Source organism: Poromitra crassiceps, assembly GCF_964638095.1.
Source record: "Poromitra crassiceps genome assembly, chromosome: 23".
Lineage (NCBI taxonomy): Eukaryota > Metazoa > Chordata > Actinopteri > Beryciformes > Melamphaidae > Poromitra > Poromitra crassiceps.
Window position 1 is genome coordinate 20,078,668 of NC_139639.1, and position 15,548 is coordinate 20,094,215.

The 15,548-nt window shown below is 43.0% G+C and overlaps 1 protein-coding gene across 1 annotated transcript in view; it reads right to left on the minus strand.

The window, feature by feature from the left end:
- Nucleotides 1-895: 895 nt before the first annotated feature.
- LOC310797292 (E3 ubiquitin-protein ligase MARCHF6-like) overlaps nucleotides 896-15,548 on the minus strand; it is a 31,288-nt gene continuing 16,635 nt past the window's right edge. Inside the window, exons 12-25 of the mRNA XM_083659653.1 lie at nucleotides 15,376-15,447; nucleotides 15,168-15,242; nucleotides 14,314-14,448; nucleotides 12,571-12,690; nucleotides 9,815-9,915; nucleotides 9,459-9,602; nucleotides 8,490-8,565; nucleotides 8,316-8,385; nucleotides 7,662-7,843; nucleotides 6,499-6,627; nucleotides 5,122-5,211; nucleotides 4,647-4,779; nucleotides 3,173-3,320; nucleotides 896-1,665 (exon numbers count right to left, since the gene is read on the minus strand). Coding sequence (XP_083515779.1) covers nucleotides 1,593-1,665; nucleotides 3,173-3,320; nucleotides 4,647-4,779; nucleotides 5,122-5,211; nucleotides 6,499-6,627; nucleotides 7,662-7,843; nucleotides 8,316-8,385; nucleotides 8,490-8,565; nucleotides 9,459-9,602; nucleotides 9,815-9,915; nucleotides 12,571-12,690; nucleotides 14,314-14,448; nucleotides 15,168-15,242; nucleotides 15,376-15,447 — 1,548 coding nt within the window. The 3' untranslated portion in view covers nucleotides 896-1,592. The remainder of the gene's footprint in view (nucleotides 1,666-3,172; nucleotides 3,321-4,646; nucleotides 4,780-5,121; nucleotides 5,212-6,498; nucleotides 6,628-7,661; nucleotides 7,844-8,315; nucleotides 8,386-8,489; nucleotides 8,566-9,458; nucleotides 9,603-9,814; nucleotides 9,916-12,570; nucleotides 12,691-14,313; nucleotides 14,449-15,167; nucleotides 15,243-15,375; nucleotides 15,448-15,548) is intronic.

The window sequence follows — 15,548 nt, forward strand, 5'->3', positions numbered from 1 at the left end:
GATTGATTCCATACACTGTAAACTAAAAAGGACTGCTGCAGAGTCAATACACATCACCACCCTGTCTGGCCTCACTTCTTCCACCCACTGAAGACCAACAATTACTGCCATCATCTCAGCCGTATAAACTGAAAATTCATCTGAAATTCTTGTTCCTATATTAATTTGAAATTGTGGGATGTATACTCCTGTTCCTACATGATCATTTTGATCTTTTGATCCATCCGTAAATATCTGTAAAAATTACTTCTTATGTACTGGTTTGCAGAGTGCCCTATTTCGCTTGTCGTCCATCCAAAACTATTACCTGAAAAATTATATTCTCAACATTCATTTAAGACACTTTTGGTGTTTTCATCCCCACATCCTCTAAGATTAATCCAATAAGCTAAAGCAAGTTTGTCCCTTCTGATATCTAATGGTATTTCTCCTGCTTCTACCACAGCATTACTTGGGAGTTGTTCTCATTGCACCAATGCTAATCCTAAAGGCTTTACTTTGTGTTCTGTCTATTTTGGACAGGTGAGATTTGGCTGCTGCCCCATAAACAAAACATCCATAATCGATTATTGCTCTCATCAAAGCAAGGCCGGATTTTTCAAAGGCCCCCCTTAGGACTTTTTCAATCCCCCGGACACCATCACGACTCAACTATTGCCTCGCCAAACATCAGCCAAGCTTAATTTGCATACAATAATGCTATAGTGCGTTTTCCCTAGGTTTGTGGAAGACAGGTGAATGTATTTGGGTTCTCCCCCATGAAAATTTAATGTTTTTCAATAAAAAAACAAACATGCAATTTCACATAATTTTTTATCATTATTATTACCATATCTGTGTACAAAAAGTTGGAAAAGCTAAAGCAGATAAATAAACAACACCCAAAAAGCTTGTATTAGAAAATACATTACTTTGTTTTGATGCTCTAGTAGTCTACACATTGACTGGACATTCAGTACTAAATCAACAACTGACCTTAAGTAAACCTTCATGTCACATTCTGTCTGTGCACATATAAAAATAGAATCATTTGCTTCTAGAAATTGTAATACAAGACAAAAGCTGAAAAGTGTCCAGCTCGGTTCAAGAGGATATTAAAAGGTCACTTATAGCATACTGCATATACTGTATACTGCAGCGGTTCCCAACCTTTTTCGTCTCAAGATGCCACTTAATGTAGTGTCACTAGAGAATCATTAAAAAAATGAAAAAGAAGAAGAAGGGGGAAGCACCTGCTGAGGTAGTTATGCTGAATTATCCCGACTTCGACCGAACCCTTTGTGAAATGATATAAATGTTAAACGGGAACATTCAACCGGATGTACAGTAACATTCTTGCATTTTGAGTGGTTCTGATTCCCGGGTTGGGGCTAGCCTGGGTAAACCCAGCCTTCACGTGACCTCTATGTACTATCAGTCATGAAACTTATGTTGCAGGCATAGTCTGTGACGTCACATTGAAGGCTGGGTTCAGCCAAGCTAGGTTGGAACTGTCGAGAAAAGTTTGGAGGTGGTGTGTCAAAGCGTGAAGCTGACAGACATCCAGACATGTTTAAAAACATATCAAGACTGATCCCAGAGCAGCCTGGGGTCTATGAAGAGGTGCTGTAGGTGGAGACGCTCCTCTTACGCTCGTAGTTCACCAGTCGATGACCGACCATGTATCTGGAGGAAAAACAGGACAAACAACTTTTATTTGTATGTGATTTTTACCACTTACAACTGAGGTGGCTCCCAGTTCTAGGAATATGCAAAACAATTCATTAAACATTCAACTGGTACAAAAAGAAAAAATGTGATCCCTCCAGATCTGGCATCATGTCACTACCTTATTACGCATTACCTGTCGAGGATAAGAATACCATCTACAGACACACACACAGACTCGGGATAGCGCAAAAGTGGTTTATCTCGAGAACCGTTTGTCCGATTGACTTCAAACTTTGGGAGTGCGCTTAGGGCAGGGGTGTCAAACATGTGGCCCGGGGGCCAGATACGGCCCCCGAAAGGGTCCAATCCGGCCCAAAGGATAACTTTGCAAAGTGTGAAAATTGCACTGAGAAGTCCTTCAATCCAATGTGATGTACTTGTGAAGGCTAAGAGGTACCAGGTTTCAGGAGCAAGTTAAATATTAAGTAGCCTATTCATGTTATCTGTATTCATCACTAAATAGTCAGCTATTTTCATTACCTTTGCTTGACTATAGAGAATTGCACAGTTGCCATCAATTGTAATCAGGAGTGTAGTGATAAATACAGAGGTGGGTAAACTATCCGGTGAGTAGTTTACCCACCTTGTTTTCCCTCATTGATTGATACAGTTGATCTGAAAATAGGTGAGTAAACTATCTGCCTCATTTCAAAGCTCTCTCGTAACGGACAAGCCCGTCTTTTATTGTCACACGAACACCACAATACATGCATGCGGCCACAACACACTCATGCTGACGGTGGCCGGTGAAAAGTGTCCTCTGCATTTAACCCATCCAGGCATGTCCTTTCCTCCGAGGGGCAGGCCAGGAGCAGTGGTCGCTTTCTCGTACAGCGCCCGGGGACCAACTTCGGATGTTGTCGTCACTGGTCGGATGACGACGACGATCTGATCTTCTGCATGTTTTTAGTGGGGGGGTTATATACGGAGGAACCCCCTGGGGGGTACGGGGAGAACATGCAAACTCCACACAGAGAGAAAGGCCCTTACGACGAGATAACCCACCTGGGCAGTAGGCACTGAAGATATGGGGGGGAACACAACCACAGCGCTCACAGTGTCCCAGGTGAGAATCGAACTCAGGACCTTCTAACTGTGAGGCGACAGCGCTACCGACTGCGCCACCGTACCCCTGCAAGCGGTGGGTAAATTGCGTTTACCCTCCACTACACCCCTGATTGTAATGCACAGTAGACGGTAGACAATGTGCTTGATGGTATCAGAGATAACCCTACGTGTTGTAGGGTTGTACCTGTCATTCTTTACACTAAAAGAAACGGGAAAACTTTGAGGTTTTGTCATTTATAGGTTATTATTGATTATTGATTTTCATTGTCTCGCCCACTTGACACCAAATTGGGCCACATGTGGCCCCTGGACTAAAATGAGTTTGACAACCGTGGCTTAGGGGGACCTAATGGACTGCAGAGCTGAATTTCATGCTAACTCGGTCTGTACTGACTTGTCATTCTTGATGTGCTCGTAGATGCGCTTAAACAGCCGGATCAGGAAGGAAAGGATGACCAACAGCATGACCAACAGCATGACCACTATCAGCATGAAGGGGTAGATCCTGTGCTCCACCAGGGTCTGCATCTCCGGCTGCACGCCTACACAGGGAAGGAGAGAGGGAGGGAGAGAGAGAGGGAGTGAGTGAGAGGGAGGGAGGGAATTCAGCGTGACCGCTGGGACAGATTCTCTTGTGCGTCAAAGACCCCATTTACACCTGGCATTAAAATGTGTTATGGGTGATCGGATTACAATCGGATAGTCCTTGACCGCATGAAAGTACAGGTGTAAATTCGCCCAAGACGCATGGAGGACGGACTGTGACCACATTGAGCACAAGTGTAAACACAAATGCATTCTCAATCCACATTATGTGGATTAAGAAAGCATTTTGCATTTAGTTATTGTATGATACAACAGCAGTCACCACGTTTTTCCGCTGTTCTATGCTACGGAGCTTGCCTGGGTCCAGACCTTTGAAACCGCACACTCCACCATGTTGAAGAAGGAAATGGAGTGTAACGAGTTGACAATTCAGTCTGATATCAGGTTACTATGAAGACCCTTTCCCTCACGGTGGGTTTTCATGGGAGTCTGTGTTGGGATGGAGTCTGCAGTCAGACTCTGAGGCATGGCTCCGCTTCTCTTACCTGTGGCTGGTGCCCCTGGAGGCCGGCTGGAGAGTTTGGCAGTCACTTTGCATTTCTTCCTCTCGTTCATTCATAAAGCGAAGCCCGTTACGATCCCGACCGACCGCGGAGACGCACCGGACAGCCTGCAGAGCGCAGTGTCTAAACAGCAGCGCTCATAGGCAGCCAATGCGATTGTCACTCGGTGGGGAACAGCTGAAGAGAGCGATCGGTTCTCGATGTGGACACTGGAGACATTAATACCAGGTGTAAACATAATCAGTCCGTAATCGGTCAAGCACATCCGATTGCAATCTGATCACTCAAAATGTGAAGGGGGTCAAAGTCTGCATATCTGTGGCGTTCCTTCACCTAGACGGGGAACAACAAATGGAGAGATGATGGACTGAGAGGAAGAGAGGAAGTAACTGCTGTTTGAATGCGGGGATAGAGTCTGCATATCTGGCTTTACTCTTAGAGATGTATGAACGGAGTAAAAGAAAGCAGACGATTGGGATACAATTAAAATGACTCCCACTAGGGCTGCAGAACTAATGCTAAAATCCTAATTCCCATTATTTTGTTGTATATTGCGATCATGATTCTTAATCACGATTAATTGTCTAAATTTGGTAACACAATTATTTTAAATCACTTTTAGTCTTGTATTAACTTGGGCACTATTTTCAACTGCTTTTCAAACGATTCCCTCCCCACCCCCCCACCCCAACTACCTGGAAAAGTGATGACACCCTAAAATCTGCATGCACATCACAGAGACAAAACACAGAGACTCACCCAGCAGAGGCACGATGCCTTTAGAGATGGCGTAGGGCACACAGAGACACAGCAGCAGGACGCAGATGACGGGGGCAGCCAGCTTTCGGATAATGAAATAGAGGTTGATGTTTCGGATACCGTTACCATACACCTGAGAGAGAGAGAGATACAGCGTTAAATACATTTTCAATTTAAAAAATTACATATTTTTCAGACATTGATTTGTTCTGGTATTAGTTATGCAGACATCTTGGCCCTGCTAACTACTGTACAGTAGGTCATATCACTGTATAGATGAAGATTGTTCTTCACAGCGACAAATATCAGAATATGTGAGATGATGGTCAGGGATCCTACACGGTTTCAATTTTAAAATTGCATATTTGCCTATGTTCTTGACTGGATTTGATTTAGGTTTGATATAATGCATGCTGACATGCTGTGTAATAAGAGCTGTTCCTTGCTAATTGAGCTAGAAGGTTGTGTCACTGACCTGCTCGATGACCGTTTTGAGCCACCACTGGGGGCCCAGGAGTGTTATGGCGGCGATGGTTTTAGCAGGGATCAGTCCCAGTATCCACTCCTGACACACACACACACACACACACACACACACAGCCAAAACACAGTGAGGTTTGTCATGATTTCTCTAGACATGGTGTCATATGATTTCATCACACACACATATAGTACAGTACTGTACGCACACTTACACCACTTGCATACGAACGACCAGGGTCGTACCAGGGTTTCTTGACCCATGTTTAACCCTTATTTTGTTAATTCACACCAAGGCCATGTTCATAAAACGGCAAACTGTTGTTGTGTTCTGGCCTTTGATTCTGCATTTATGCACAGCGTTTGTGATAACGATTCACTTGCAGACTGGAGCTGCAAAAAGCAGTGTCAAAGCAAGTCACAATAAAACGGAAACGTCTGGTTAAAACTTCACAATAATGGCAATTAAATAAACTAAAAGCCTTATTGATGCATGTTACAATTTTTTTTTGTGTGATCCGAAATACACAGAACACATAGAACGCAGACAATTAAAAGTCAATTTTAGACTCAGTCTAACATCTGTAGCAGCGCCCTGAATCATGCGTCATCTGTCTAAAACATATTTCTATGGGAGAGTTTCCTCTGTCCTGTTTACAACTACAGTATTTAGTTTTGCTGTGCTGCTCGAAATTACGACAGCCTCCTTTCCCCAAACAATGTCACTGTATGAAGCAGCCTGGCACGGCTGATAGGCTACCTGTTATCTGTTGCGCAGCCTGCGTGCAGCTCCTTGAAAATGTGACTCAACACAGTTGACACGAACAGCGCAAGTATAATATAATATAGAGATGGGGAGATAACAGGAGAGAGTGAAAGCTATTACAAAGTATATGCACTACAGTCTCTCATTGGGCTAACTTGTAGTCATTGAAATCCTAGTGAAATCACACAATTTACTCATTTTGCTGGGGACTCCCCTGCGACCCCTCGTCAGACGTTCGCGTACAGGTATATAGGACCAGCTGCTGCCGGCAACGCTCCAAGTTGAGGCGATCGCGGAAATATATTTCAGCCTGTAAAGAGGCACTATTCAGTCTGCACTTTGTTGTACATTGTTTCATGTCAATTCTGCGAATAAATACATAATTCCTGCTTTTTGCCTTTTTAGGGGTATTTCTCCCTCTTGAGCTACACAGATATTGCGATATATCGTACATGAAATATCCTGCAATGTATCGATTATCGCAGAATCGCTGTATTGTGATACCATCGTTATCGAGGGCCAAGTATCATGACAGTATCGTATCATGAGTTACTCTGCAATTCCTACCCCTAACACACACACACGCACGCGGACACACAGCCCTACATCAAAGGGGTGGTTCAGAGGTGGGTCCGTGAATCCGAGAGGAGCAAGGATGGCCAGCTTAATCAGCAGACCCAGCAGCAGAGAAATCGGCCCGGATATGAGCACCGCCACCACCACCATCTTTAGGATCTGCATGGAATGGACCAAAAATAAATTTCTTCCTCTAATACATTGTTTATGTACTCCATGTGTTGTTTCATTCCATAATGCTCTAAAATGTCTGGTTAAATTGATCAAAGCAGATTGATTCCAAAGCAGAGATAATTGAATTCACAGACATGTTTGTATTTGGTAGGCAAAGTGGCTTATAACTAATACAAAATAACGTGAAAAATGACACCCCCTTAGCAAAATGTCTTAACTGTCTTAACCTATAGATAAATATATGCCAATAAAATACTTTTCTGTATATCTATATCATATCACAACACCATTACTTTTCTTGCCTGGAAAGCATCATATATTGAGCGGCTGCTGTGGGTGAACACAAAACTTGCAAACACCCCTAATAATGTTTTGATGGAGGATGAATGCAGTCACTTTCCATGTTTGCTATGAATCACCACTGCCCATTTATCAACCATCCCTCCCTACATTATGCCCCGCCCCCACATGTCGTTTCAAACTGAAATGTGTTGAATTATTCAAGCAAGACGCTCAAAAAGTAGGGATGCAGAATATATCGGCAATCATATTGTTACTTTTTTAATATATCGGCATCGGCCTGATGTTGCAATGTTAACTATCGGTTATCTGCGAACATTTTCACATTGAGAGGGAACAATGCGGTAAATCTATGATTGATGGATGGGCTTTTCAGCTTTGTTTTGGAAATAAAGAAATGCATTACTTTTTCAAATTCAGTGTTTAAATGTGTTTTTCAGTATGTACAAAATTTGATTATCATAGAAATGTGTTTTTATACAGGTTATATCGGCATCGGTAAATACTACACCGGTTATCGGCCATAACAGCAATATTAATATTGGTTACCGGTATCGGCCAAAATTTCCATATCGGTGCCTCCTTATCAAAAAGCCATTTCATGCCTGGTAATTCTATATCTCAGCTTCATATACATGTATATCAAAACAGTTTGCCACATGATGCATAACAACACTATTGTAGCCATTAGCTGGGAGGCTTCAGAGGCACCAGGTTACCATGAGCGTCCACTCGTAGACTTTGAGCAGGATGGCACAGGGTCCCTGCCGTATCCAGGCCAGCAGCGCGGTGGCCGATCGCACGGCCAGCCAGCAGATGAACATGCCGCTGGCGGTCGTGTACAGCTCGTGCACCTCGCCAATGCCCATCCAGGAACATATCAACCAGCGCCCCGCGCACACTGAGAGAGGAGGACAGGTGGGAGGAAAGAGGTCATACAGAGGGAACATGGAGGTGGAGAGGGAGGATGGAAACTATGGGTGGGGGAGAAAAATCGATACAGCATAGTATTGTGATATTTTGTGTGGAAATACATCCTATTGCACAAATGGCAAGTATCGCAATATTTTTTATTATATAAATTGTCAGGTGCATGCAACATTTATAACAGGTTTTTCTGACAGTGTTGGTCAGTCCATCTGCTTGACAATCCCATTTTGCTGCTATAAAAGTGATTGAAGTGAGATGAACAGACTGAAAACTTTATCTCATTAGATAAAACAGATAGATGTTGACAAAGATTATTTTCCCTTTGGGGACATAATTTACAGTTGAAAAAAATCTGAACAATATTGTATCGCAATAATATTGTATCGTGGGGACTCTTACCCCTAATGAAAACCTTGTGTACTGTGCATGTATGTGCAACTTACCTGGCAGTGTAAGGAATGTCAAACTAGTGAGTAACAGCGCCACACACGTGAAGACAACCAGCAGAACGATCTAGACAAGCAGAAACACACCGAATGAGACCAAAAGATATTTCGAGCAAAACAATGATAGAGATACGCGACAATGACATGATTCACTGCCAAGCTGTCAGTCACCTTAAGGGGGAAGTTGCTAGGCCGGTGGTAGGGCTGGGTGCCCTGCTGATCGTCTAGAAGGTAGGAGTGGAGGTCACTGTGGGGGAGCCATATATGGTGAGCAATTACATTTGCTGCATACACCAACTACTGTGGATCTGAAATGGCACTAGGACAGTATGGTTTAATTTAATGTATGTTTTTTCTTCAGCCACGTCGTATGAATAGTTTATGATCTACAGCCATCTTTGTAGGCGGCACCCAGCCCACCCCCATTTAGCCTGATCAAGAGTAGGCAAACATCCTTTAGCGGCCATTCCTCTGATCTCCGATAGGTGCATCTTTATTTCATTGCCACCTTCTGCATTAATTCAAATCGCCCTACTAGGGCTTCAAAATGCATTTAGCCTTATTTCTATTCATAGAAGGGTTGTTGCATAATGTGAAATATGTGTGTTTGTGTCAGAGATGCTCACAAGTCAATTTTTGCAAGTCCAAGTCAAGTCTCAAGTCTTTGAGCTTGAGTCCAAGTCAAGTCTCAAGTCTTTGGTCCCAAGTCCAATTCAAGTCTAAAGTCTCTTATGGAAGAGCGTTCTATCATTTGCTGCATGCCATCCGGTCTGCTTAGAACACTGCAGAGCTGAAACGAAGGAATTCAAAGCAAGTAGCCTACTGTCTTATCCTCACGCATTTATCTAGGCTATTAGCATACAGTATCAGCATTGATTAGATTACTTTAGTACACATTTCCTTAATGTTAATGCACCAAAAATCAAAAATAAATCAAAAATAAAGATTGTTCACAAGTCCTAAACCTCAAGTCCAAGTCAAGTCTGAAGTCTTTGAGGACGAGTCTCAAGTCAAGTGTCAAGTCCCTGTGTGTGCAACTTAAGTCTGACTCAAGTCCAAGTCTCAAGTCCAAGTCCCCATCTCTGGTTTGTGTTCGTGTGTGTGTGTGTGTGTGTGTGTGTGTGTGTGTGCTCAGCTCACAGCATGTATCCAGCGGTGAAGGTCCAGGCATGCACCAGGCGTTTGAGCCACTGGCGGGGTTGATGCGGATGTAGCAGCGAGGGCATGCCTATCAGCAACACCAGCAGGTTCATCACCTCCACGAACTGGATGTAAGGTTCATCGCTATGGAAACCGCAGAGCCACTCAATTCACTTTCAAATTGCAGTTTATTTTCTCTAGTTGCTTTCCATTTTGTTCATGCCTGAATAGAGCATACAAAATATCACTGCTGCTAAAGTACAGGCATTTAGTCCGGTTGTTGACTTTATTCACTACTATATTTGTATTTCAGGGACAGAAAAAAATGGAAAATAGCCTGAAAATATCATATTTACCCAAGCAGCATGACGTTGTAAGGAAGGAAGACTGGAAGGAACAGCTTAAGGATCTTGATAGGAAGCCAAAGCATCAGCAGAACTATCGACCCAAACCCCACCTGGAAAAATATGCACACAAATCAGTATTACACATAGACCGAGAGAGAAGTCGGGTCGTTTTCCCATTGACTTGCATGCACTGCACTTTGATTCTGCAGCACCCACGTCGCCTCCCACTGGCCATTCGAAAGAATGCAATTTCCGGGTTGGCTTCAAACAGAGGGAGGCTGAATTGGGCACTGGGTCAAAGAGAACTCTTTCCCTGAAGTCGAGTGTGTTTTCCCTGTTTCTCCTTCCCCTGGAGATTTGTGGCTCGGAGAACTAGGAGCGGGCAGCGCTGCATAACAAAGCTGGGATGCTCTGTCCGCTCCTAGTTCTCTGAGCCACACATCTCCAGGAGAAAAATAAACGGGGAAAACACACTCGACTTCAGGGAAAGAGTTATCTTTGACCGGTGCCTGCCTGGCTGTAAGGAGAGGCATTCGGGGTGCAGCGGAGTCGCCTCTGCTGTTTACGGTAGTTTGTTGCCAGTTGTGGCAGATGCACAGCGAGGGGGAAGCGGTGTGTGTGTGTGCGCCTCATATGAGTTTGGAGGAGGCAGGGCGGGAAGAAGCAGTCGGGGCAACTAATCAATGAGTTTGGGGCGTGGTTTCATCTAAACCCCATTTGGAAAAGGATACACACGACCAGGTCGCATAGAAACCTTCAGGTTTTCCACGAGAGCTGAATTTAAGTTTCTCCAGTCTCCAGGCAGCCTAGTAAGTCTCTGACCCAATGATTGTAGAAGGGCAAAAAGGTTTGTTTCCAGTCTAGCCAAAAGAGTAGCGTATGCCACTGTATCAGATTGGGTTTGTCTTAATGGACAGCCCACTGGTAGAATGCCAAAGATAGCTGTAAAAGGGGAAGGTTCAAAATCAAATTCAAAAACTTCAGAAAAACATTTAAAAATAAATCCCCAGAAATCTGCCATTTTGGGCATGACCAGAATTGGTGAAATAGAGTGGCTGGTTCCAATTTACATTGAGGACAGGTAGGCTCAGTATTTTGGAATATCTTTCCAAGTCTAGCCCTAGGCCTAGACCAATGGATGCGGTGAACTACTTTAAATTGGATCAGGCAATGCCTTACACTAAAAGAGGAGTGGATCCTATTTAGAATATAATTCCATGTCTCCTCGTCAAATTAGGAGGGATATTGTTCGGTAGGATTATTTTTAGTAGTATTTTTTGTAGTATGTTTATGGAGACAGATGCCTGATAAAAACTAGAACGACTGCAACGCGGACTTATGCCTCCACCATTAGTTAATTCTTGAGTCCAAATCGCCATTGGAAGAAATTCCGTCAAGGCGCTCCTGAGATGTTGCGTTACAGAGCTTGGAAATTGGGTGTGTGAGGTCACAGTGACCTTGAACTTTGACCACCAAAATGTAATCAGTTCATTCTTGAGTCCAAGTGGACGTTTGAGCCAAATCAGAAGAAATTCTATCAAGCCGTTCTTGAGATATTGCGTTAACCAACTTGGGAATGGCGTTCGTGAGGTCACAGTGACCTTGAAGTTTGACCACCAAAATGTAATCAGTTCATCCTTGAGGCCAAGTTAATGTTTGAGGCAAATTTGATGAAATTCCGTCATGGCATTCCTGAGATATGGCGTTAACAAGCTTGAAAATGGCGTTGGAGAGGTCACAGTGACCTTGACCTTTGATCACCAAAATGTAATCCTTTCATCCTTGCGCCCAAGTCGACGTTTGAGCCAAATTGGCAGAAATTCCATCAAGCCGTTCTTGAGATATCGCTTTAACGAACTTGGGAATGGCATTCGTGAGGTCACAGTGACCTTGACCTTTGACCACGAAAATCTAATCAGTTCATCCTTGAGTCCAAGTCGATGTTTGAGGCAAATTTGATGAAACTACGTCAAGGCATTTCTATGATGTTGTGCTAACAAGCTTGAAAATGACGATCGAGAGGTCACAGTGACCTTGACCTTTGACCACCAAAATCTAATCAGTTCATCCTTGAGTCCAAGTCGATGTTTGAGACAAGTTTGATTAAATTCCGTCAAGGCATTCCTGAGATATTGCGTTAACAAGCTTTAAAATGGCGTTCGAGAGGTCACAGTGACCTTGGCCTTTGACCTTTGACCACCAAAATCTAATCAGTTCATCCTTGAGTCCAAGTCGATGTTTGAGGCAAGTTTGATTAAATTCCGTCAAGGCATTCCTGAGATATCGCGTTAACAAGCTTGAAAATGGCGTTCGAGAGGTCACAGTGACCTTGACCTTTGATCTTTGACCACCAAAATCTAATCAGATCATCCTTGAGTCTAAGTCGATGTTTGAGTCAAATTTGATGAAATTCCGTCAAGGCGTTCCTCAGATATCGCAGATGACCTCAGATGACAACATCGTACAGACGGACATACGGACGGACGGACGTACGGACGGATGGACGTACGGATGGGCAACCCGGATCCATAATGCCTCCGGCCTGGGAGGCATAACTAGGAGAAAGGGTTGAATTATCAAGGCACTGCAAACAATAAAGACAGAAATGAGGAAGGCTATTTGAAGAATGCCTTGTAAAACCCATTCATAAGGTGACACTATGTTTTTGTGTATATTGTATTGAACTAAACTGTGATCTGAGTGTAATGTTCTGCCACTAAAGGTGAGGTTTCAAATAGAACAGAGCAGAGGGACGTTTGACTGACCACAGAAAGTATAAACCTCCGGAGCTGTATGAAGATGGGCAGGTTGATCATGTCTATGATTGGGTTCCAGTCCGGGTCGTTAAGGTTCCACAAGAACCACAACACACCAGGCAGGAGAACCTACACATAAACACACAAGCATGAGTGTCTTTTGTACAAAACTAGAATTAAAGGTGCCTTAGGTACCCTTTACACAAAAAGACAGAGGATGATGCAATTGCAAGAAATTAAATAAAGATGATTTATTCAAAAACCTTTATTCTGAAAAACCAAGACAGCCCAACTTTGGGATTGTCAAATTTTAATTGTATATCATATTTGTGTTTGTCTCTCAGACCCCATTTACACCTCGTATTAAAATGCAATCTTGCCTTTGCGTTTATACATGGTATTTTAAATGCGTCCTCATTATCGTCACTGACATCAGATCTCAAATAAACAGTCGGAGGTGAAAGAGAAGAGGTGTAACTCCAGTCAAAATTAATAGGCTAATAGTGTTCAATGTTGCCGAAAGCAGACCTGAAAAACTAGAATGACCGCACCACAGATATACCTCCGCCAACAAGTGAACAGTCGACATCCATGTCAGTCCAGACTTGGACGTTTGAGCCAAATGTGAAGAAATTCCATCAAGGCGTTACTGAGATATCACGATAATGAGCTTGAAAATGGAGTTTGTGAGGTCACAGTGACCTTGACCTTTGACCACCAAAATGTAATCAGTTCATCCTTGAGTCCAAGTGGACGTTTGAGCCAAATGTGACGAAATTTCACGTTCCTGAGATATTGCATTAACGAGCTAGAAAATGGCATTCGTGAGGTCACAGTGACCTTGAACTTTGACCACCAAAATGGCAAAATCTAATCAGTTCATCCTTGAGTCCAAGTGGACATTTGAGCGAAATGGGACGAAATTCAGTCAAGGCATTCCTGAGATATCGCATTCATGAGCGAGGTCACAGTGACCTTAACCTTTGACCACTAAAATGTACCGTAATCAGTTCATCCTTGAGTCCAAGTGGACGTTTGATGATGATGGTGGAAGTAGCTAGTGAGTGAACTGTCTCAGTTTCTACCTCTGTACATTCATCTGAAGTGAGTAGTGACAAATCACATCTACTATCTTTGGGATATGAGCACGTTGTAGGGATTGCGTTTACACCTAGGTAAGATCTGAAGACAATTCCCCTATTCCCCATATAGTGTTTATCAAGTGAACTATATGGGGAATGAGCAAAATGAGTTTCGGACACTACACAGATTTTTTTCCTGGAGATCATTGCGTCACCAGATGCGCCAGGTATTCATGTGACGCAAGCAATCCGCGCCCACTATCACATAAACAACTGAGCTCGCGAGCAGATTGAGATGTCCTCAGGTAGTATTGATGTTGCATGTTTTGACTGCTAAATCCTAAATAAATTGTTGAAATTATCATTACGTGCATGTGTGGTTTTGTCAACTATTGTGCTGTCGCCTAATAGCAAGCTTTGTTGGTCAGGTAGCTCACAAGCTTGTTAGGTCGCGAGCTAACGACTTTCTTCTTCTCCTTCGGTAAAGACAACCGCATTACATTGTGGTATACCACAGTGGTGTAGTCTACCTTTTTTCAGAGGGTATACTGACTCTGACTCTGACCCTCCCAGCCTCCCTGGGTTCATTAGATCATTATGTATCGTGACCTTCTGCATAGATAATGACTGCATGAATGTGAAAGGCTCAAACAAGGACTGCTCCACTCACCTCTCTGAGCAGGTTGATGAGGTGGGTTAAGTAGCAGAGGTAGACTACGCCGCCCAGCCAGTGGAAGAACATGGTGGTGCTGAGAGCCAAGTCAAATCTCTGCTGCCTCTCCTTTAGAGTCACATTAAACATCTCCTGCAGCACACACAGAGGGACACCATTTGTTGTTTGTGTTTTTAAAAGACTTAGGAAATCACTCTCTGACTTCTTGTGTTATAGTTGATAGTTTTGAGATGAATGTAAGTTTTCAACGTGCACTTTAAAACGGCATTTGTCTATAAGGTATAGGGAAAGCTATGTCAAAACTGATTTTCATCAAACACAGCATTAGCACTGCGTGTTGGATTGGTAAAAGTAGTATGTAGAGCTGCAATGATTAATCGATTAGTTGTCAACTATTAAATTACCTGCCAATTACTTTGATAATTTATTATTTATGTGTATTATTTATTGGTTTACGTCCCCCACCCCCCCAGAAAAAAGGCAAAAATTCTATGATTTCAGCTTCTTAAATGTGATATATTCAGGTTAATTTACTACTCAATGACAGCAAACTTTGGGTTGTGAACAAAACAAGACATTTGAGGACGTTATCTTGGGCTTTGGGAGACATTAAATATTTTTCACCATTTTCTGCCATTTTATAGACCAAACAACTAATCGATTGATCGAGAAAATAATCAACAGTTTCATCGACAATGAAAATAATTATTAGTTGCAGCCCTAGTCTTATGCACTGCATGATGACTTGATTAGATCCCGGACAGTCCTTCTCTTTGATGAGTCGTTGAGGGTCGATGGACGATTGTATCAACAGGGTCAGTGGCAGAGTTTCATCTGCCTGATTGACGTACCAGTGAGCAAATGTCAAGCCACCAGCCACAAAACAGTGGGAACAAGACCATCTTCATGACAACCATTAAGAAAACCTGGAATAAAAAAAATACAAAGATTTGTTTCTGTGACCATTCATTTTCCACAAGTACAGTATAGGTACTGTACTGTACTTAATTAGGTACAGTGTCAATTTAATTCAAGGCAATGGCAGTTGGTTTTAATTACCTTGACAACAATGTAGCAGACCCCCAGGAGGCGTCTGGAATGCTGAAACCTTGAAACCAATGATGCCAAACCCTGAGAGAGGTACTGTTAAGGACAACACACAATCTTGTGGTAAAAACAACTCCCTGGGGCGTTCCGGGTAGTGTAGCGGTAGATTCCCTGCCTACCAACAC